At 50.8% G+C, this 21,896-nt stretch overlaps 2 protein-coding genes across 2 annotated transcripts in view; both read right to left on the bottom strand.

Annotated features, from left to right (window-relative positions):
- SHB (SH2 domain containing adaptor protein B) overlaps positions 1-4,594 on the bottom strand; it is a 150,774-nt gene extending 146,180 nt beyond the window's left edge. The window contains exon 1 of the mRNA XM_030817438.1: positions 3,436-4,594. Coding sequence (XP_030673298.1) covers positions 3,436-4,152 — 717 coding nt within the window. The 5' untranslated portion in view covers positions 4,153-4,594. The remainder of the gene's footprint in view (positions 1-3,435) is intronic.
- On the bottom strand, positions 4,176-21,486 carry LOC115836413 (translation initiation factor IF-2-like). The gene is made up of 5 exons (XM_030818381.1): positions 21,479-21,486; positions 19,426-19,538; positions 15,031-15,107; positions 4,931-5,081; positions 4,176-4,758 (listed from the first exon to the last, which is right to left on the bottom strand). Exons 1-5 carry the CDS (start codon positions 21,484-21,486, stop codon positions 4,292-4,294), a joined length of 816 nt encoding a protein of 271 aa, XP_030674241.1. The 3' UTR covers positions 4,176-4,291.
- Between the last annotated feature and the right edge of the window lie 410 nt (positions 21,487-21,896).

Below are 21,896 nucleotides of genomic sequence, written 5' to 3'. Positions count from 1 at the left end.
TAAGCACTCCTGCAATGTGCAGTCACCCTCTCCCCTGAGCTGAGATTCCACTTCCAACTCTAGATCCAGCTCAAAGCCACCTCCTAGGTGACGATCTTCCCAAATTCTCCAAGATAAAAACACTGGGAAACAAAGGATGAAATTCCTGTCAATCTCCTCCAGGGGCTCAGGCCAGAGATCATGGACAAGTCTCCTGCATCCTTCATTACCTCCCCTCCTCACTCACACTTATACCAAGACATCTCTGAGCACAAAGTAAATGCCGGAAAAAGTGGGCTATGTTAGGGGAGAAACCAGTAGAGTAAGGCTAGTTTCTCTTCTAAATAATTCTAAATGGAAAAGTGGGCAGGGTGCTGTGGTTCTCACTTGTAATCCCAGCACTTTGGGAGGCCAAGGCGGGAGGATGACTTGAGCCCAGGAGCCTGGGCAACACAGAGAGACCTCACCTCCACAAATAAAAAAATGAGCCAGGCATGACAGCACATGGCCCCAGTTACTCAGGAGGCTAGGGTGGGAGGATTGCTCAAGCCTGGGAGGTTGAGGCTGCAGTGAGCCATAACTGCACCACTGCACTCCAGCCTAGGTGACAGAGTGAGGCCTCTAACAATGGATAAAGGCTAAATGAGGTGCCAGACGTGGGTTTTCCTGGATCCATGAGTGAGGGGCAGAAGGAAGGCTGGATCTACAGTGTGCCTGGCCTCCCAAAAGCTGTCTGGCTGGAAATAATGTGAAAACAACTGCTTCCTGACTGCCTGATGGGGTGGAGGTGTGCTGGCCCAGGATCAGGAGGTAGCCACACACAGATGGCAGAAACAAGGGCATCCAGAGTCTCTGCATCCCAAGGCTGCCCTGACCAGAAGACCCAGAGGGACAGTTAAGGAGAAGCCACTGTTGCATGAGTGGTTTTCAAAGCATGGTCCCAGGACCCTCAGCCATTTCCCCTCAACCTGGGAAATGATGGAATGCGAACACTCAGGTCCCCCACCAGGCATGCTCAATCAGACACTGCAGGATGGGCCCCAGCAATCTGTTGTAACCAGCCCTCTAGGTGCACTAAAGTTTGAGGATCGCTGCACTATAACGCCCTGCTGACCCTCCCTGGCTGCCTCCTCCCTCCTGGGTAGAAAGAACATCTGGACAACTTCTCAAAAGATCAAAGGTCTCACAGTCACAACCTGGTAGGTGAAAAGGAGCCCAGAGAGACCTTCTAAAAAACCATATCTGATCACAACACTCTCGCGGCTAAATCCCCTCACAGGCCCCCTCTGTGCTTAGCTTACAAGGTCCTCCCTGATCCAGGCCCTGCCCAACTCTTAATTTCTCAATTTCAGCCACAAGGGGCTTCACCTGCAGTTCCCTGAAGCACAGGGCTCTTCTCCAGCCAACGATGGTGACCACCCCTGCCTCACAATAATGGCCCTGCCTCCAAGGTGCACTCCTTGATGCCACATCCCCCAACCTCTCCCTTGCCCTTCATCCCTCCTGTAACCTTGTAACACAAGGTCTTATCATAGCACTCATCACCATCACGCCACTATGGCCTCTGTCATAGCATTCACTGCAGAGGGTCCCTGCTCCAGCACCCAGCAGGGGAGGACACAGAGAAGACCCGTAAGAAATATCTGGTGATGAAAAGAAGTCAAGTCTTAAACATCTTGACATCCTGGCTATAAAACAAATCATTCCTCAGTGTTTGAAACAGTCTTAACTGTAACTGGGAAAAAATGTTTACTGAAGTTCTGAACCACTAGCAGTGCAAGAGAAAGGAGATCTGCCCACGTGGGGTGTGGCTGCAGGGTAACAAGGAGGATGCATAAAGTCCAGCGCAGTTGGCCGTGACCCTCTCGTGCCTTTTATATCCAAGACCTCCAGGTTTCCCCAGTGCCTGCACCAAGCCAAGCTTCAGCTATGCATAAGACTGCACCGAGCCTATCTGGTGTTTCCCTCACTGATCAAACACAAGCCCAGGGTCCTGGTGGCTCCCAGGGAAATCTGCCCCCTCTCCCAAAGCAGCTCCTAGGTAGCCACCTGGCTCCCAGCTAGTCGTCATCTAGGTGTGGCATCCTAGGTGCTTTAGAAACCCAGAGTCCAAGCTTCCGAGGCGTGCCCCAAACTGCCTCCAGGGAGAGGTGGGATCCTCCACGGACTGCCCATGCAGATCAAACAGGGGAGGGGATATTCTGGGGACCTCGGGGAGAGGAGACCAGGCAGTAAAACTAGAGAAGGGACATTCCCTTCCTCCTCTCTCCTGGCAAACAAAAAAGATCCCTTTCCAAGCACCAGCTGGCAGGTAAGAGCCTGTATCCCTCCTGTCTGGACATTCAGTCTAAAAGGAACTCAGACTCTTAACAGTCTTCCCCAGCCCAGGCCTGGGCAAAGGTTTACCTTTGGGGGAAGAAGGTGGGGAGAACAACAGCCACGCACCAGGGCGCTGAGAAGGAAGGAGCCCTTCTCCCACCGGGCCTCAGAGTTAATCAAAACACTGCCTTCCACCAGAAGTAGACAGAACAAGTATTATTTTATGGGGGAAGGGGGGAGTGTGAAGGGGGAGGAGGGGGCCTAGTCTGGCTGTAATTAACTCGTCTGCTTCAAAGGGAGGGATCTAGATGGCCTAATGCGTTAGGAAGGGGGCTGTCACAAAGTCCCCCCCGTGTTCCTGGGACCTTATGAGGTAGAGGTGAGGTCAGGAAGGAAGCAGGTAAGGATAGGAGGGGTGGGGTCTCCTTCTAGCCGGGCCTGATAGGCTGACCCCCTCCCGCGCGCAGCGGGAGGAACTGACGGGTTCGATAAGGAGCTCTCTTGCAGGCAGCGCATTTCAACCGGAAAAGCACGCGTGGAGGTTCCCAGAGCAGCTCCGGTACCAGGCAGCCCGGATTTGGAAACCTGGAGCTGGGGGTGGGGCGGGGCAGGGCCGGGCAGGGCAGCCGCGAGGGATTTACATATACACGCTGGAGACAGCCGGTCCGGATCTGCCACCAAGAATGCTGTGTAATATTGGGCGAGTCCCTTCCTTGCTCTGGACCTCAGTTCCCCACCTACAGCGTGAGCGGAGTGGAGGCTGGGGTAAGGGGTGTCAGGAGTCAAAGCTCTTTGAAGTCCTAGACAGCTCTGACTCTGACTTTACTCCTTGGCAGCCGGAAAGGCTGGCTGGGTCCGTCTTCCTGGGGCAAGGCTGGGCCGGGCGCTCTCGTTCGGGCTGTGGGCTCAGAGAGGGGACGTTCTGGGAGCAGTGGCGAAAGAGGTGGGGTCAGGAGGCCGCCGGTCCCAGGAAATGGGCGCGGGAGGGGGCAGAAGCGGGAAGAAGCACGCCAGCCCCGACCCAGGGTCCTAGGCCGAAGCTGAAGTAGAGACTCGACACCACAGCGGTGGGTACCTCGGTTTCCGCGTGCGCACCGTGGCTCTGGAACCTCGGGAAGAGGCCAAGGGGCACCTTACCTTGTCCTTCTTGCCGGCCCCGCTCTCCTCCGCGGCTGAGGCGGCGCACTTGTTGAGCAGTTTCTTGCCTCCGCAGGCCGTCGGGCTCCAGGTGCGGCCGCCCGCGCAGGCGCCCCCCAGGAGGTCCCCGGCCCCACCGCCCGCTGCGCTCTCCACTTTGATGAGGCGGTGCTTGGGGGAGATGTAGCGCACCTCGGCCGGCGTGGCGGGCCGCCGCTCGCTGCTGCTGCGGTAGAGGTGCGGAGAGCCGGAGGACGAGGACGAGGACGCGGCGGCCCCCGCGCCCGAGGAGGCGCAGCAACAGCCCGCCGCGCCCGACGCGGACGAGGCCGAGAAGGCGCGCTGGACCCCGCCTGGCTCCCCGCTGCCGCCGCAGTAGTCCAGGCGGCACATGGCGCGCAGTTTGCGCAGCGACGAGCCAGGCCCGTTGTAGGGGTCCTCGAAGTCTCGCTCCTTCTGCGCGCGGTAGGCGCGGATGAGGTCGCTGGTGCTGCCGCTGTCGTCGGGCAGCGAGCCCGAAGAGGCCGAGAAGCAGGAGGCAGTGGCCGGACCGCAGGACGCCGAGGCGGCAGAGGAGGCCTGCGGCACGGCTTGGGGGGGCTGCGAGGGCCGCTCGCCCCGGCGCCGCTGCTCGCGGTAGTCTGGCCGCGGCGGCTGCGGGGGGCTCTTGGTCTTGCTGTTGCCCAAGCTGAAGTACTTGTTTAGCCACTTGGCCATGGCGAGAGGCCGCCTAGGGCCGCGGCGCGGGAGCCCGGTCCGCCGCCGCGGCCATTCGGGGGGCAGCGCTGCGGCGCAGGTCCCTCGGCGCCCCGGCCCCGGCGGGGGGCGTCCGGGGCGCCCGCTCCCGACGCCAAGTTCAAGTTCTCGCCGCCGCCGCCTCCTGCCGGCAGCTCTCTGGTTCCAGCAGCTGCAGCACCGCCCTCCGCCTAGCGCCGCCCGAGCTAGGGCTCTCGCGCCCCTCGTGGGCGCGTCTCATGGGGTCCCGGCCCACGGCCCGGGGGAGAGCGGAAGGTCCGAGCGCTCCACGCCGCGGACCCTGTGGCCGTACGCCCCCCGCCGTGGATCGCGCTCCTGCCCCGTCGGAGCCGCAGCCTCCGCCTTGGCCGGGATCCGCGGCTGCCGCGGGAACTTCTCGGCGTCCTTGGCTCCCTTCTTCCTTCCTGCGAGCGCTGGGGCGAGCTCGGCCCCGCAGCGGAGGAGAATGCGGCCGGGAGAGACAGCGAGCGACGGAGGGAGGCAGCCGGCGCCCGCGCGCCCGTGCCCGTCCCGGCGGCGCCTGTCGCTGCCACTGCCTCCGCCTCCCGAGCCGCCGCGTGTGTGACACTCAGGCCGCCAGAGCCCGCCCCGCGCCGCCGCCCCGCCCTCTCGGAGCCCGCGCGCGCGCCCCGCCCCTCGCCCGCCCCCGCAGACCCAGCACCGCCCACCCCCGCGAGCCTGGCCCCGGGCGGCGGCCCAAGCCCCGCCCCCCTCGCGCCCGGGGCCCGGGTGGGCGCACCTCTCCGCTCTTGCACGCGCCACCTCCCGCGGCCGCCCTGGCGCCAGCACCAGGGTCGTGCCCCAGGGCGCTGGGGTCCCGCCGCGCAGCCGGCTCCACCTAGCTTGCAGCTCGCCGCCGCCTCGGGCGAGAGGTTGCCAGGAGGAGCCTGCTACGCGCAGAGGCCAAACCTTTCCGCAGTCCCCCGGGACCCTGCGCGTTGTTCACTCCAGGGATCCCCCTGTCGGGATTGAGGAGGGAGGGTGGATTAACACGGAACCTATCTAGTTTACAGCGTGGCCCGTGTGGAGGAAATGCAGTGCCGAGTGCCTTTAGGGACAGAGTGGCTGTCCCTCTTTTCCTTAAAGGGACAGACTCCGGTTCAGCCCCGTGTGCCAGGTGTTCGGAGGAATCTTTATGCTAATGAGTGTATTAGCAGTCCAGATGACGGACGTGGCCGGGATAGGCGGTGGGAGCCGGGCCCAGCACCAATCCGAGAGCAAGGCTAGGGGAGGTCGGAATGTTTGCTTACCTTTTCACCTCTGAGGAAGTCGAGGCGTTAGCCCTGTTCACTGCCAGCCCGGCGGAGCAAGTTGTGGGAACATTTAATGCCTTATGTTGTAGGAGCTGGCAAGTCTCCATTTAATACAGGACCTCAGCCGCGTGCGGTGGCTCACGCCTGTAATCCCAGCACTTTGGGAGGCCGAGGCGGGTGGATCACGAGGTCAGGAGTTTAATACCAGCCTGGCCAAGATGGTGAAGCCCGTCTCTACTAAAAATACAAAAATTAGCCGGGTGTGGTGGCGGGTACCTGTAATCCCAGCTACTCGGGAGGCTGAGGCAGAGAATTGCTTGAAACCGGGAGGCAGAGGTTGCAGTGAACCGAGATCACACCACTTCACTCCAGCCTGGGCGACAGAGCGAGATTCTCAAAAAATACATACAGGACCTCATTTTACAGATGGAGAAACTGAGGCCCAGAGGAAAGTCACACAGGTGGACTTGGATGCCAGTTCCTAAGTCGGGTGGCACCATAATTATGTCTTTTCCAAGAGTCTCTTCTTTGCGATTTCAGATCATCCTTTGATTATTAACCAAAATTGAGGAAACAGGCCCAAGGAGTGGCCCAATTTGGTCAGTGTAACTTTTCCTGGGATCTGCACCCAGGGGAGGTGGCATGCCCCCTGTTGAGAGGGAAATGCTACCTAAAGCTGAAGTAGCTACCACTAGGGCCTGGTGCTGCTTTGAATTTGCCTGGGCAAGCCCCAAAATGTGACTTAACTCTAAGATGTGGGAACCTGAGAGCTGAGAAATTCTCTAAGAATGTTGATTTACTAAAACAATAGCTGAAATCAATAATCTGCATTTGCTGTCTGTCTATTATAGATGCGCTTTGGGGGAGTCTGTTTTTCCTGTATCCTGTAGTAACAGCGGGAACTGTGAGGGCAGACAGCAAGGCCAGGGGCTCTTTTGATCACATCATAGTCTGGCCACGCCGGAAGTGGAGGTCAAACTCTCAATCTGAGACACTTGGACAGGGAAGGCCTGAGAGCTGTTACTGCTTCCTCTCTGTAACCCACCCAGACTCATGCCTGAGGCCACAGCACAGAAGTGATAGAAGCAGGACTTGAACTTGGTCTTATCCTGAAGCTGACCTCCCTCTGCTCAGGCATACACAGTGGTAAAGTGGAATTGACTTCAAATTTGTTATTCCAGAATCAAGCTATTTGCCCTTTCCCTCCTTGGTCAGACAAAACTGTCATCCTCTGTGGCCAATTGAATTTTCCAAACCCACTATGTGACGTCTCACAGTCGCAGATACTATCACCAACTACAGAGCCTCTTCATTGCCTGAGATCTATTTACTTAGCATTTCACAGGAAATGATCTAAGGGGTGTGTGTGTGTGTGTGTGTGTGTATGTGTGTGTGTGTGTTCTGGGGCATGCAGAGAGAACCCAGAAGTTGACCTGGCTAGGATGTTTATTTTGAATATACCTAGACTTAAGTATTTCCGTTACCCTTTAAATTACTTCTCTGTCGCATTGGCACTTAATTATCTTGCATATAAGGAGGCCCCAGTAGAAAACCTGAAAGGCAAGGACATCCTTGTTTTAAGCCCCACCTTTCATCCAACCACAAATCCTCCCCAGCTCCCTTCCTTCCCATTTCTACTTCTGGGCTCAGATCCTGGCAATAGGCCAGGCCACCTGAGACAAGAAAGTCCTCTCCGGAATCTGGAAGCTCACTCCCTGCATGTGTCTTGCACATGGAAGGGTTATCTCTGCCTTTTCCAAAGGTTCAGGAAGAGAAGTTATATTTCATAACTTATTTTTTCCATGTCACTTTCAGCAGTCCATAGAGTCGGATCCACTTTCCCATGTGATACCTCTGCTGGGGTATAATTTGCAAGCCAGAATTATTGTAATGCTATAGTATTATGCCAAGAACTTCCAGAGCACTTGTGTATCTGCTCAACCCTTAGACACTCTGTATATAATTAACCCTCCTCAACATCCCTGCAATCTGGTGTTATTTCCAGTTTACAGATGGGGTAGCTGGCCTAAGGTGGTATTTACCTCAAGCAGGCAAAAACCACATGGGTGTTTTCCTTTGGGAGCTTGTAGAGACAACCATCCAAGACTCAGAGTCCGAAATAATCATTCTGAAGGGAAATAGAAAAAGCTTCCTAAGGACTTTGCCAAATGGTTTAGGAAGACAAACACTTGTAGGAGAAGTATTAGAGCACTATAGGACGTAACAGCTGGACAGACTCTCTTTTCAGAGATCCAGCCACTCCATTTTACAGAGGGCAAACTGGGACCAGTGAAGGGAAGAGATTAAATCAAGAGGCACAGCTAAGATTGGTCCCCAGTCTCTTGACATCACAAACTCAACATTATCTGATGCTGTAAACTATGCCCATCATTTTTGGAATTTTTGCTTTTCATGTCCTCCTCCAGTCCCACCCTAGTTTTCTTATTAGAAGGGTTGAGTATGGCCTTGTTTCTGTTTCTGTTCTATCTCAGCTTCTCACTTTAGACCAAGAACTCCTCAAGCTGCCAGGGGCATGGTGTCTCCTTTGCTGCACCTCCTTCCAGTATCTGGAGGACGGCTGTGCCACTTGTACAGGTCCAGAAAAATAGTGCCACCACCAACCCAACAGACTCATCTACTTCTTCTTCTTCTTCTTCTTTTTTTTTTTTTTTTTGAGACAGAGTCTGGCTCTGTCACCCAGGCTGGAGTGCAGTGGCGCGACCTCTGTTCACTGCAAGCTCTGCCTCCCAGGTTCACGCCATTCTCCTGCCTCAGCCTCCCGAGTGGCTGGACTGCAGGCCCCTGCCACCACACCTGGCTAATTTTTTTGTAATTTTTTTAGCAGAGACGGGGTTTCACCATGTTAGCCAGGATGGTCTCGATCTCCTGACCTTGTGACGTACCTGCCTCAGCCTCCCAAAGTGCTGGGATTACAGGTGTGAGCCACAGCACCTGGCCTTTTTTTTTTTTTTTTTTTTTTTTTGAGACAGAGTTTCGCTCTTGTTGCCCAGGCTAGAGTGCAACGGGGTGATGTTGGCTCAACACAACCTCCGCCTCCTGGATTCAAGTGATTCCCCTGCCTCATCCCCCTGAGTAGCTGGGATTACAGGCATGCGCCACCATGCTGGGCTAATTTTGTATTTTTAGTAAAGATGGGGTTTCTCCATGTTGGTCAGGCTGGTCAGGAACTCCCAGCCTCAGGTGATCCGCCCACCTTGGCTTCCCAAAGTGCTGGGATTACATGCGTGAGCCACCACACCCGGCCTCATCTACTTCTTTTAGATAACATTATTCAGTTCTGTCCATTGAATGTTAACGTTGGTCCCCTGTCTGTGAACCAGGCCCTGTAGGATGCAGAGATGATCTGGACCACAGTCTGTCACCAATAATTATACAAGGCAAGATGAGAGAAGTGCAAGACAGAACAATGGACAAAGAACTATGGGGCTATGGGGAAGGGAGATTTTAATTATGGGGCGGGGTAGATCATAGTAGGTTCTTAGTAGAGGTGATATCTGGTCTGGGCCTTGAAGAGTGAGTAGCATTATGATATAGTAGAAGTAGATGAGAGAATTCCACGCAGAGAGAGACAGAGCAACATCATGAAAGGCATAGAAGCAGGAACATATGGTAAGCCACTTGGGCCATAGTGAGTTGTCAAGTGGAGTGGGAGTAGCTGAGAATCTGTGAATGCATGGAATGGTGGGTAAGGGTAGAAAGGTAGGCTATACCCCATCAGGAAGAGTTTTGAATATCAAACTCAGGAGAATTTTTTATCTTGTAGGCAATAGGGAGCCATTGAAGGTCTTTGAGCAAGGAAATTAATTACCTTATGTTTTCTGCATTTTATAAAGATTATTTGGGAAGCAGTGTGGAAGATGTATTTCTTGGGGAGAGACAGAAACTAGGCAGAGCAGTTAAAGAAATGTTAAGGAACCAGAAAATGGCGCAGAGAACAGTAGCTAATGCACAGAAGGCACTCAGTACTTTTGTTGAATGAATAAATAACGTTGAAGTAGTGAAAGGTGTTAAGTCATTTTAGAGGACAGACTCTGCCTGACTCTCAAGTCTTTGCCTTTGGGCCACTTAGTGAGTGGTGACCAACCACTTCCCAGCGAAAGGTGATACTACAGGAAGGAGAAGGTCGTTGACTTGGCATTAGCTACCTGTATAAACAGCTGTGAGGGTCAGGGCACAAGTCTGGGCTGGAGGTGTAGATTTGGGAGTTATTAGAACTCAGTAAAGATCTGAAGCAAAAACTTCTGTCATCCATGACCCCTTAGTTCATTCCTACTTTACCCAGCCTGTTGGCAAAGTATATGCAGAATCTGGCCACTACTCACCCCCTCCACTGCTACCACCCTGGACCAAGGCTCCTTCACCTCTTGCCTGGATTATTGTGGGAGTCTCTTATCCATCTTCCCTGCTTCCATCTCACCCCAGCAGCCAGTGATCCTATTAAAAATGGATGTGATTATGTCTTTCCTCTCTTCACATCCCTCCTGGAATCCTGATTTTCGTAACAGGAAATGCCACAATTCTTACAGTAGCCCATAAGGCCTTATATGACTTGGTCCCCTTAAACTCCTAACCTCCTGTTATACTGTTCTCTCTCTTCTGCTGCAGCCAGGCTGCCTCTTTGCTGTTCTTTGAAGCCTCTAGGCACACTTGTGCCTTCCTTCAGGACTTTAAATGTCACATGCTCAGTGAGGCCTCCCCTGGGCACAGTGTCTAGAACTGCAGTCCCCGCTCAACACTTGCCATCCCTCTTCCTCGGTTTATTTTCCCGATAACTCTCTTCCTCATTTCACCTACTGTATGTTTTACGTATATTTCTTGTTTATTCTTTGTCTTGCCCCACAGCAGGAAAGAGATCTTTGCCTTTTTGTTTACTGCGTACCTCCAGTGTCCAGAACAGTGCCTGTAGTCATAGTAGGCACATTATGACTATTTGTTGAATGAATGAGTGGATGGAAGCAATTGATATCGTGGAGGGTGGAAGAACAGAAGGTAACAGTGGGACATCTTTGTCCACTTCAGCTTGCTAGCCTTGGCCTGAAGGTAGGAGCATGTCAGACTTACTATGTTTTAAAATATATATATGTAAGATGTACAACATGATGTTTTGATATACATATACATAGTGAAATAATTTCTACAGTCAAATTAAGCAAGTTAACCTATCATCTCACATAGTGACCTTTTTGTGTGTGTGTGGTAATGAGAGGTGACAGCGTGCTGGCAGTCCTCGCAGCCCTCGCTCGCTCTCGGCACCTCCTCTGCCTGGGCTACCACTTTGGCGGCACTTGAGGAGCACTTCAGCCTGCCGCTGCACTGTGGGAGCCCCTTCCTGGGCTGGCTGAGGCTGGAGCCGGCTCCCTCAGTTTGCGGGGAGGTGTGGAGGGAAAGGCGCCAGCGGGAACCGGGGCTGCGCGTGGCGCTTGCGGGCCAGCGTGAGTTCCGGGTGGGCGTGGGTTCGGCGGGCCAGCACTCGGAGCAGCCAGCCGGCCCGCCAGCCCCGAGCAGTGAGGGGCTTAGCACCTGGGCCAGCAGCTGCTGTGCTCCACTTCTCGCCTGGCCTTAGCTGCTTCCCCGCAGGGCAGGGCTCGTGACCTGCAGCCAGCCATGGCTGAGCCTCCCCCGCCGCCGTAGGCTCCTGGGCCGCCGAGCCTCCCTGACGGGCGCCGCCCCCTGCTCCACGGCGCCCAGTCCCATCCACCACCCAAGGGCTGAGGAGTGTGGGTGCACGGCGAGGGATTAGCAGGCAGCTCCACCTGTGGCCCCGGTATGGGATCCATTGGGTGAAGCCAACTGGGCCCCTGAGTCTGGTGGGGAACCTTTATGTCTAGCTAAGGGATTGTAAATACACCAATCGGCACTCTGTATCTAGCTCAATGTTTGTAAACACACCAATCAGCACCCTGTGTCTAACTCAGGGTTTGTGAATGCACCAGTGGACACTGTATCTAGCTACTCTGGTGGGGACTTGGAGAACCTTTGTGTGACATTCTGTATCTAGCTAATCTAGTGGGGACATGGAAAACTTTTGTGTCTAGCTCAGGGATTGTAAATGCACCAATCAGCGTCCTGTCAAAACGGACCAATCAGCTCTCTGTAAAATGGACCAATCGGCTCTCTGTAAAATGGACCAATCAGCAGGATGTGGGTGGGGCCAGATAAGAGAATAAAAGCAGGCTGCCTGAGCCTGCAGTAGCAACTGCTATGGCGTCAGCTTCTTTTCTTTGTTCTTTTGCTCTTTGCAATAAATCTTGCTACTGCTTGCTCTTTGGGTGCACACTGCCTTTATGAGCTGTAACACTTGCTGTGAAGGTTTGCAGCTTCACTGCTGTAAGCCAGTGAGACCACGAATCCACTGGGAGGAACAAACAACTCCAGAACTCCAGACGGGCCGCCTTAAGAGCTGTAACACTCGCCCCGAAGGTCTGCAGCTTCACTCCTGAGCCAGCGAGACCACGAACCCACCAGAAGGAAAAAACTCTGAACAGGTCGAACATCAGAAAGAACAAACTCCGGACGCGCACCGCCTTTAAGAACTGTAACACTCAACGCGAGGGTTCGGGGGTTCATTCTTAAAGTCAGTGAGACCAAGAACCCACCAATTCCGGACACAGTAAGAGCACCTAATATCTACTGTCTTGGCAAATATTCAGTATCCAATGCAATATTATTAACTTTAGTCCTCATGCTGTACATTACAGCTCTAAACTTATTTTTTCTGCATATCTGTACCTTTTGACCTACATCTCCCCATTCTCCCCCATCTTGTCCTCTCCCCTGTTCTAGTAACTACCATTCCCCTCTCTTGTTTCTATGTATTCAACTTTCTCTAAAAACATTCCACATACGAGCGAGGTCAAACAGTATTTGTCTTTCTGTATCTGACTTATTTAGTAGAACATCTTCCAGATTAATCCATGTCATCACAAATGGCAGTATCTCCTTTTCTGAAGCTGGAATAGTATCTTATTGTGTGTACATACATTTTTTTTAATTTTTAATTTATTTTTGAGACAGGGTCTTGCCCTGCCCCCCAGGCTGGAGTGCAGTGGCATGATCTTGGCTCACTGCAGCCACAACCTCCCAGCATCAAGTGATCCTCTCACCTCAGCGTCCTGCGTAGCTGGGACTACAGTTGTGTGCCACCATGCCAGGCCAACTTTTAAGTTTTTTGTAGAGACTTTTGTAATGTTTTTGCCATGTTGTCCAGGCTGGTTTCGAACTTCTAGGCTCAAGTGATCTGCCCACCTTGGCCTCCCAAAGTGCTGGGATTATAGGCGTCAGCCACTGCACTCAGCATATTTTTTATTTTAATGGGTACATAGTAAGTGTATGTATTTATGGGGGACATGAGATATTTTAGTACAGGCCTGCAATGTGTAATAATCACATCAGACTAAATGGAGTATCCACCACAATTTTTTAACCCATTCATCCATTGAGTGAATGTTGGGTTAATTCTGTATCTTGGCTATTGTGAAAGCTGCTGCAAGGGAGGTTAACCATCTCTATGAAGTGCTGATTTCATTTTCTTTGGGTATATACCCAGAAGAGAGTTTACTGGGTCATATGGCAGTTCTAGTTTTAACTTTTTTTGAGGAACCTCCATACTGTTTTCCATAATGCCTGCACTAATTTGCATTCCTATCAACAGTGTGCAGAGGTTCCCTTTTCTCCACACCCTCACCCGCACTTGTTATCTCTTGTCTCTTTGATAATAGCCCTCCTAAGAGGTGGGAGGTGGTATCTCATTGTGGTTTTAATTTGCATTTCCCTGTTGATTACTGATATTGAGCACCTTTCCTATATATGTTGGCCATTTTTTATGTCTTTGTTGGAAAAATTTCTATTTAGGTCCTTTGCCCATTTTAATTTAATTTATTTTTTTTTTTTGGAGATGGAGTCATGCTTTGTCACCCAGGCTGGAGTGCAGTGGTGTGATCTCAGCTCACTACAACCTCTGCCTCCCAGGTTCAAGCAATTATCCTGCCTCAGCCTCCCAAGTAGCTGGGATCACAGGCACCTGCTACCACACCCGGCTAATATTTGTATTTTTAGTAGAGACGAGGTTTCACCATGCTGACCAGGCTGGTCTTGAATGCCTGACCTTGGTGATCCGCCTGCTTTGGCCTACTGAACTGCTGGGATTACAGGCATGAGCCACTGCGCCCGGCCCTTTGCCCATTTTTAAATTGAGTTATTTAATAGTTAAAAGCCGGGCGCGGTGGCTCACACCTGTAATCCCAGCACTTTGGGAGGCCGAGGCAGGTGGATCACAAGGTCAGGAGTTCGAGACCAGCCTGGCCAAGATGGTGAAACCCCATCTCTACTGAAAATACAGAAAAGTAGCCGGGCGTGGCGGGCGCCTGTAATCCCAGCTGCTCGGGAGGCTGAGGCAGAGAATTGCTTGAACCCGGGAGGCAGAGGTTGCAGTGATCCGAGCTTGTGCCACTGCACTCCAATCTGGGTGACAGAGCTAGACTCCATCTCAAAACAAAACAAAAAACCCTTTTGCTATTGAGTTGTATGAGTTTCTTGCATCTTTTAAATATTAATCCCTTATCAGATATGTGGTTTGCAAATGTTTCCTCCCAATCTGTAGGCTGCCGATTCATTTTGTTGACTGTTTCCTTTGTTATGCAGAAGCTTTTTAACTTGATGTAGTTCCGCTTGTTTGTTTTTGCTTTCATTGCCTATGCTTTTGGTGTGATACCCCAAAAAAATCATTGCCAAGGCCAGTGTCAAGGAGCTTTTCTTTCGTGTTTTCTTCTAGGAGTTATACAGCTTTGGGTCTTTCATTTAGGTCTTCGATTTATATTGAGTTGATTTTTGTGTCTGGTGTAAGGTCAGGGTCCAATTTTATTATTTTCCATGTGAAAATCCAATTTTCCCAACATCATTTATTGAAAAGACTGTCCTTTCCCCGTTGTGTGTTCTTGGTGCCCATGTTGAAAATTAGTTGACCATATATGCTCGGGTTTATTTCTGGGCTCTATTCTTTCCGTTGGTCTATACGTCTGTTTTTATGCCAGAGCCATACTGTTTTGACTTGCTGTACTTTTGAAGCACATGCATTCTGGGGTTCTGTTCCCAGATCTCTTAAATGGAGGAAGCAGAACATGACTCATCTCTGCCTTCCTGGCATCCGGAGGGGGCTCCAGGAAAGTTGTGGCATCCAGTTAGCCGCTTCCACATGAGTCTCAGTCCTGCTGACATGCAAGCGTGTCCCCAGTGTCACTGAGCCAGCTGTTGTTCTCTCCACATCAGGTACAACTAATCTTAGGAATCTCATTATGGGTCGAGAAATAATCCTCTATGTCTAGATTAAAGTCTGTGTTTTGACCATTACCACGCACTGAGCATTGAGCCGACAGTTTAATTGAGCAGTTTATGCCGCTGCCTTGATCTCTTCCCAGAGAATTTACAGCTAATTCCAAGTGTCTCTGTGAATTAAGTGGGCCTCTCCCAACATGCTTTGCCCGGTGTTTGCCTGTTTCAAATCCCACTTGTCCTTGTGTTACCCAATTATGGGCTGTCACTCACAGCTGTCTCTGACCCTGCCACTTACAGCCCACTTCCTCCCTGAGGTGGCCATTAATGATATGGCCCCAGAATGGCCATAACCCAGGATAGCCTCTGTGATACCTACAGCAATAGAAAGCGGGGTAGAGGTGAGGATGGGGTGGAGCAGAGAGGTCATAAATTATGACCTCAGTGACCCCTTTGAAATCACCTCCAGGCAACTGACAGTCGCCTTCTAGCAAGAAGAGGGTACATGCGTTTAGCAAAGTTAAGTGTAATGGAAGCAAAGAGTTCTAGTCTGGGGTCAAGACTCCTGAGTTCTTACCTGACATCCTCTGTGACCTCTGGGGCTACACTTTCCCTGTTTGTAAAATGGGAGCTAGCAGATCATTGTTTTCCATTCAGGATAGTAGAGGTGCCTTAAGATAGGGCTACCATATTTAGAAAAAACAAAACAGGCTGGGCATGGTGGCTTATGCCTAGCACTTCGGAAAGCCAGGGCAGAGAGGATTGCTTGAGTCCGGGAATTGGAGACCACCCTGGGCAACATAGTGAGACCTGATTTCTACAAAAAAATAAAATTATGCTGGGCGCTCATGCCTGTAATCCCAGCACTTTGGGAATCTGAGGCAGGCAGATCGCTTGAGGTCAGGAGTTCAAGACCAGCCTGTCCAACATGGTGAAATCCCGTCTTTACTAAAAACACAAAAATTAGCCAGGCGTGGTGGTGGGTATCTGTAACCCCAGCTACTCGGGAGGCTGAGGCAGGAGAATCGCTTGAACCCAGAGGTGGAGGTTGCAGTGCGCCAAGATTGTACCATGCACTCCATCCTGGGTGACGACAGAGCAAGACTCTTTCTAAAAAAAAAAAATTAAAAAAAAAAAATTAGCCGGACATGGTTGTGCAAGCCTGTAGTCCCAACCATTCAAGAGGCTGAGATGGGAGGATCACTTGAGCCTTGGAGGTTGAGGCTGCAGTGAGACATGATTGTGCCACTGCACTCCAGCTTGAGTGACAGAGGGAGACTGTCTCAAAAACAACAACAACAAAGGACATCCATGCAATAGTTGGGACATACTTATAGCTAATTCTTATTTATTTACCAGAAATCCAAGTATAACTGAATGCTCTATATTTTCTCTGGTGACCTTACTCAAGGGGCTGTGTACACAGGGCCCTGATCTACAGGTGGGTGCTAAGAGAGCAAATGAGTTGAATTGCTTTGCAGCGATGCATCTTAATGGTCAAACTGCCTGCCATCTGGCAAGTGCAGCATAAATGATGGAGGCTGCAAATCCACTGAGTGCAGTGGCTTTTTCAGTCCCAGACGTCAGACTGATAGCTGTCTTGAAGGCCACCACTGGAACCTGGGGCTTATTGGCAACAGGACAAGTTAGGCCAATAAGAGTCAGAAGTACACAGGGGCATGTAGGGGCAGAAAGGTCTGGGTCAGATAGCCTGAAGGTATGGCAGAAGGACCTATGGAGCTTGTAGGCAAGGAGGAAGTGAATGTGGGGAGAAAGGAAATCAGGCCTGGTCAGAGGACATCACAGGTCAGCCAGGTGCCAAGTCCCCATGTTCTAAGGGTGCCGGCAGAGAGAGAATATCTGCGGATATCTGCAGGGCTGGGTGGGTGGTCAGACCTTGCTTCTGCTGGGAGCTTCTGCCTCAGGTCAGGCCAGAACTGGGGCAGACTGGAGGAGGCAGGTGTCAGAATGGAGCAGGAAGGCTGTGCTTGCTTTGCTTTAGAAGCAAGTGGTGATCAAGAACACAGCAGTGTTTTTCTGCAACTGAAGAGGACTTAAATACTACGTGCCCACCAGCACCTTTAGGTTTTCTTCTGTGGGGGATTAGCTTTGGGATTACCAGGTGCCCAGGATGTGTGATTCTCCTCTTCTTGAGAGAGGTCTGGAGAGCAGGCAGCAGGGGCTGTGCATTATTTACTTCTGTCCACCCCAGTGGGTGGCTGAGTGCCTGTCAAGTGTTAGCCCCAGTGACTGTGTATGGAATTGAATCCAATAGACATCCACCAAGTCACAGTTCTTAAATCTCAGTTATTATCTCTGGCCTTAAACCACACCACCACGTGCAAAAGGGCACCTTTATCATTGTAGAATCATTGCAGACTCTCCTGCTGGCTGTGTCCATCTCTCCTTCCCTCCCACATCCTCCTGCAGAGCATCCTGTCTGTGCACAGCAGTCCAGATGTTAGATCCACCCAGCTCCTGGACCTGGGCTTTGTACACTGACTGTAACAATTGAAACAAAAGACGTACCAGGCATTATGGCTTATGCCTATAATCCCAGCACTTTGGGAGGCCAAGGTGGGTGGATTGCTTGAGTCCGGGAGTTCGAGACCAGCCTGGGCAACATGGCAAAACCCCATCTCTACAAAAAATACAAAATAAAATATTAGCCAGGCATGGTGGCGTGTGCCTGTGGTCCCAGCTACTTGGGAGGCTGAGGTGGGAGGATTGCTTGAGCCCAGGAGGTCGAGGCTGCTGTGAGCCATGATTGTGCCACTGCACTCCAGCCTGGCCTGGGTGACAGAGTGAGACCCTGTCTAAAAAAAAAAAAAAAAAAAAAAGGACATAAAGGCATTAAACATTGAAACCACCAAGATTAAACTTACCTGGGTTTACTTGTTAGTGGCTTCATGTGCCAGGGTGCCAGGAAAACACCCTAAATCTGAAGAGTTTAATCCAATTTTCCTCATTTTCAAACTAAACTTTGGTGTTCCTGAAAAGATGAAATGTTACTTGACGCCCTGCAGTTGGGAAAATGGTTGATTTCTTCAGTGTTAAACCACACCAAAAAATGTTCTGATGCAATTTCCAGCCTCTCACTTTGGCTGTAATATTTAAAGGCAATTTTTAAAAGTCACTTTCCATGCATAATTTTCTCCCGCTACACTTTGTTATTTTTTTTTTTCTCGAATTGAAATGGTTACCACGCTGCCATCTGAGGCTTCGCTAAGTGGGATGCATTGGTCTTTGCCAGAGCCAAGAAAGAGTTAAAGTTGCAAATGGCCGTCTGTCGTCTTTCTCAGTCTGGGGATGGGGGTGGATACCGCCCAATTGTCTGTCCTTTTCTTCCCCTCCCTAGGGCTGAGTGTGGGATATCAAGTCTCCTAAAATAACTCAGACCCTGTGGGGAGATGCCTGCCCTGAGCAGGAGCTAGCTTGGCATGGAGGATTCTCAGGGTTGGAAGGGAATGTTCCTGGCCAAATGGTCTGATCTCTTGGGCTGGAAGAGAGAAGAAGGAGCTCAGTAACCTTCCAAACCAAACATCCACTAACAAGCTCTTTCAGGGCCCTCAGGGAACCCAGATGACTGCTGTCATCTTCCTTCACCTAAGTGGCATCTGACAGAGCATCCATCCCCACAGAGTCCTCTGAGGCTGCTGGACACAGTGCAGAGAGGCACTGGCAGATCTGGAGCAGAATCTCAGTGAGCATCTCATCATTAGGATTTCTGAATCTCTTAGGGTTTACAAGATACTGTAGAATCACTGCATATTGCAAATGTCTGAAGGAGAGAACTGTTGGTTTTTGCAGTTTTCCAGAGTCATGGTGGGTGGAGGGGCTCCTTCTGCCCGGGCCTTCGAGCCCTCTCTGATCCTTTCAGTCTTAAGATGCAGACAGTGATTGTTTGGGGGCTGTAGACTATGGACCTCCTCACTCCAAGGCTGGGCAGCGTCTCATTTGCACGCTTTGAGTCAGGAGCTGGCACAGGCCACAGAGAAGCACTGCTTTCTTCGTAAGCCTCCTTTTATCTTTTTTTTTTCTTGAGGCGGAGTTTCGCTCTTGTTGCCCAGGCTGGAGTGCAATGGCACGATCTTGGCTCACTGCAACCTCTACCTCCCGGGTTCAAGCGATTCTCCTGCCGCAGCCTCCAGAGTAGCTGGGATTACAGGTGCCTACCACCACGCCCGACTAATTTTTGTATTTTTAGTAGAGATGGGGTTTCACCATGTTGGCCATACTTGTCTTGAACTCCTGACCTCAGATGATCCACCCACCTTGGCCTCCCAAAGTTCTGGAATTACAGGCGTGAGCCACCACGCCTGGCCCAGTTTTATTTTATGTACAAGTCGATTTGTATTTCTGTTTGCTCCTATTGACGGTTTTGTGGTAGGTATAGCCTTTGCATATTATTATTAGGCACTCACCACAGGAATTTACTCCTCCAGTGGACCAGTTTTTTGCAGTAAGGTAGCACATCTCCCACAGCCACAGTGCAGGTCAGGGGCACTCAGACTCGACTGTGCCTCAGAGCCACATAGACATCCGTGTTATCATAGACACTCCCATGGCCACTCCAGGGAAGCCGACTCAACAGAGCTGAGTGGGGCTCAGGAATCCGAGCCACAGCCGATTCTGTTGCCGACGGGCCGAGGACCCCACTTTGAGAAACTCTGGTTAGTGTCTGAGTTCTCACCTGTGATATGAACCAGCAAGTTGTGGGTGACAAAATCTGGGATGGAGGCATTTCTGACTTTTGGCTGGTCGATGTCCCCAGCCAAAAGTCTGACATTCAGAGGATCGGCCAGCCTGCATCACAGGTTAGGCAGGCAGGCTGCAGTCAGTGTCCCTGCAGGGGCATCACGTCTCCATTGTGTGCCCTGCAGGGTCCATAGTTCTTCTTATTTATCCTGAGCTAATCTCCCTCAGTGCCCAGTTTAATGGATTCTGCAGATGGAATGGGGATTAGGAAGGAGGAAGGGAAGAGAACAAATATGAACAGTGAGAACACTGTGCTAGATGCTGAGCTCCGGGCTTCACACCGATTGTGTCTGACATCACCCCCACAGAAGCACAGTGGGTTGGCATTACTGCACACTTCTCCAGCTGAGGGCTCAGAGGTCCCACGGCTAGGAAATGGCAGATGCTTTGTTGTAAACTCAGTCATGTTCTACTTAAAGGCCTTCCTCTTTTTTTCTTTCTCTCTCTTGCAGGGGTGGGGCAATGGATACATTTAAGTTTTTTTCCCCTCAAATTTTTTTTTTTTTTTTTTTTTTTGAGACGGAGTCTCACTCTGTCGCCCAGGCTGGAGTGCAGTGGCGCGATCTCGGCTCACTGCAAGCTCCGCCTCCTGGGTTCACGCCATTCTCCTGCCTCAGCCTCTCCAAGTAGCTGGGACTACATGCGCCCGCCACCACGCCCGGCTAATTTTTTTTTTTGTATTTTTTAGTAGAGACGGGGTTTCACTGTGGTCTTGATCTCCTGACCTCGTGATCTGCCCGCCTCGGCCTCCCAAAGTGCTGGGATTACAAGCGTGAGCCACTGCGCCCGGTCTTTTTCCCCTCAAATTTTTATTTTGAAAAATTTCAGACTATGGAAAGATTGCAAGCATAGTATAGTAACACCCCTCGACCCTTTAATTGTTAGCATTCTGCCACCTCTGCATTCTCTGTCTACCTACCTTACCCAGCTACCTAACTAATTTTGCTAATCCATCTGAGAATACTTGGGAACATTGTGTTGATTTACTTCTAAATATTTCAGTTTATCTCCCAAGAAACAAGGGCATTTTCCCACAGAACCATAATACAATGATTACACTTGGGAAATTTCACATTAATACATTACCATTTAATGATATCTGGTTTATTTTCCCAATTGTTTACAAAATGTTTCTTATAGTATTTTTTTTTTCTTTGATTCAGGATTCAACCCAGGATCACTTACTGCATTTACTTGTCAAGTCTCTTGAGTCTCTTTTCATCTCAAAGAGTATTTCAGTCTTTTTTGTTTTTTGGTCTTTTATAACACTGACTTTTTTTTAAGGAGACCAGGCCAATTGTTTTACAGAATATCCGTCAATTTGGATTTGACTGGTCATTCCCTCTTAGAGCTTCATGTCAGGGGGACAGAGGCTCTACTCTTTTGATGATCTGCCACTGCCTCTTACCAGGTGAGGATGGAGCATGGCCGTTTATGTTGTTAAAAGGCCTGGAGTGGGAAGAAAAGCAGCCCAGTTTGGTGGGATGAATGTGCACTGTGAAGGGCATCAGAAGAGAGCTCAAGTTCTGGCTCATGTCCCTGGCTGATTGACCTTGAGCCTATCAAAGAATATTCCTAGAACCTGGTTTTCTTCTTTGTAAATGTAGATGGTTTTGGCCTTGCAGGATTATAACAAATATAAGTAAAGAACCTAGCAGGTCACCTGATGCATAATTAATCATAACTTCATAAATGGCAGCCACTATTAAGTCCTTAATTACAATATACCAAAATATCCTACTTTTTCTTCCAACACACCTGTCAGATGCACCCTTTTCTGTACTTTCCCGTTTCCCCATTCTAGGGCACTTCTATTGATACTGCCTCCTTTCTGTTGCCCTCATCCTAATTTGTCCCATACATGCCACCATGGGTTGCCCTAAAATGTGGCCCTTGTCATCATATTCAGCTGGCTTCCTTTTTCCCCAGCACGTCAAGTCTGACTGTCTGGCACTCATCACCCTTCATGGTCTCACCTCGTCCCCTACCTGAACATTTCTTCGACTATTTGCTCTTGATTTGGCTCCTAGCACTTTCTCCCTGACTTCCCTCATTTCCCGTACTCCCACACAAGGGTGCATGCATAAATCACTTGGGATATGGTCACAAACAGAAACCACTCGGGCTTCCACGTGGAAAGGGATTTAATGAAGGCAATCAGGTGCTTGGAAAATCTGGACAAACAACTCAAAAGACAGTCTGGACAAGCCAAGGTCAAGGAAGGCCACTGGTTTTGTCACTAGCTTTCATAGATACGAAATTTGAAGGAACTCGGACAACTACTAGGGATGATCTCAGCTGCCTCCAATCCAGAGGCCTGAGATTTTCAGGAAAGTACATAGAAGCTGCTGCAAAATGCCATGTCTGCCTAAGCCCAAGATTTGACATTGCCAGAGGAGCAAAAAT

This window comes from Nomascus leucogenys, chromosome 8 (genome assembly GCF_006542625.1).
Source record: "Nomascus leucogenys isolate Asia chromosome 8, Asia_NLE_v1, whole genome shotgun sequence".
In the NCBI taxonomy this organism is placed as follows: domain Eukaryota; kingdom Metazoa; phylum Chordata; class Mammalia; order Primates; family Hylobatidae; genus Nomascus; species Nomascus leucogenys.
The sequence above is the reverse complement of the archived record's forward strand: the minus strand, read 5'-3'. Positions and strand labels throughout refer to the sequence as shown.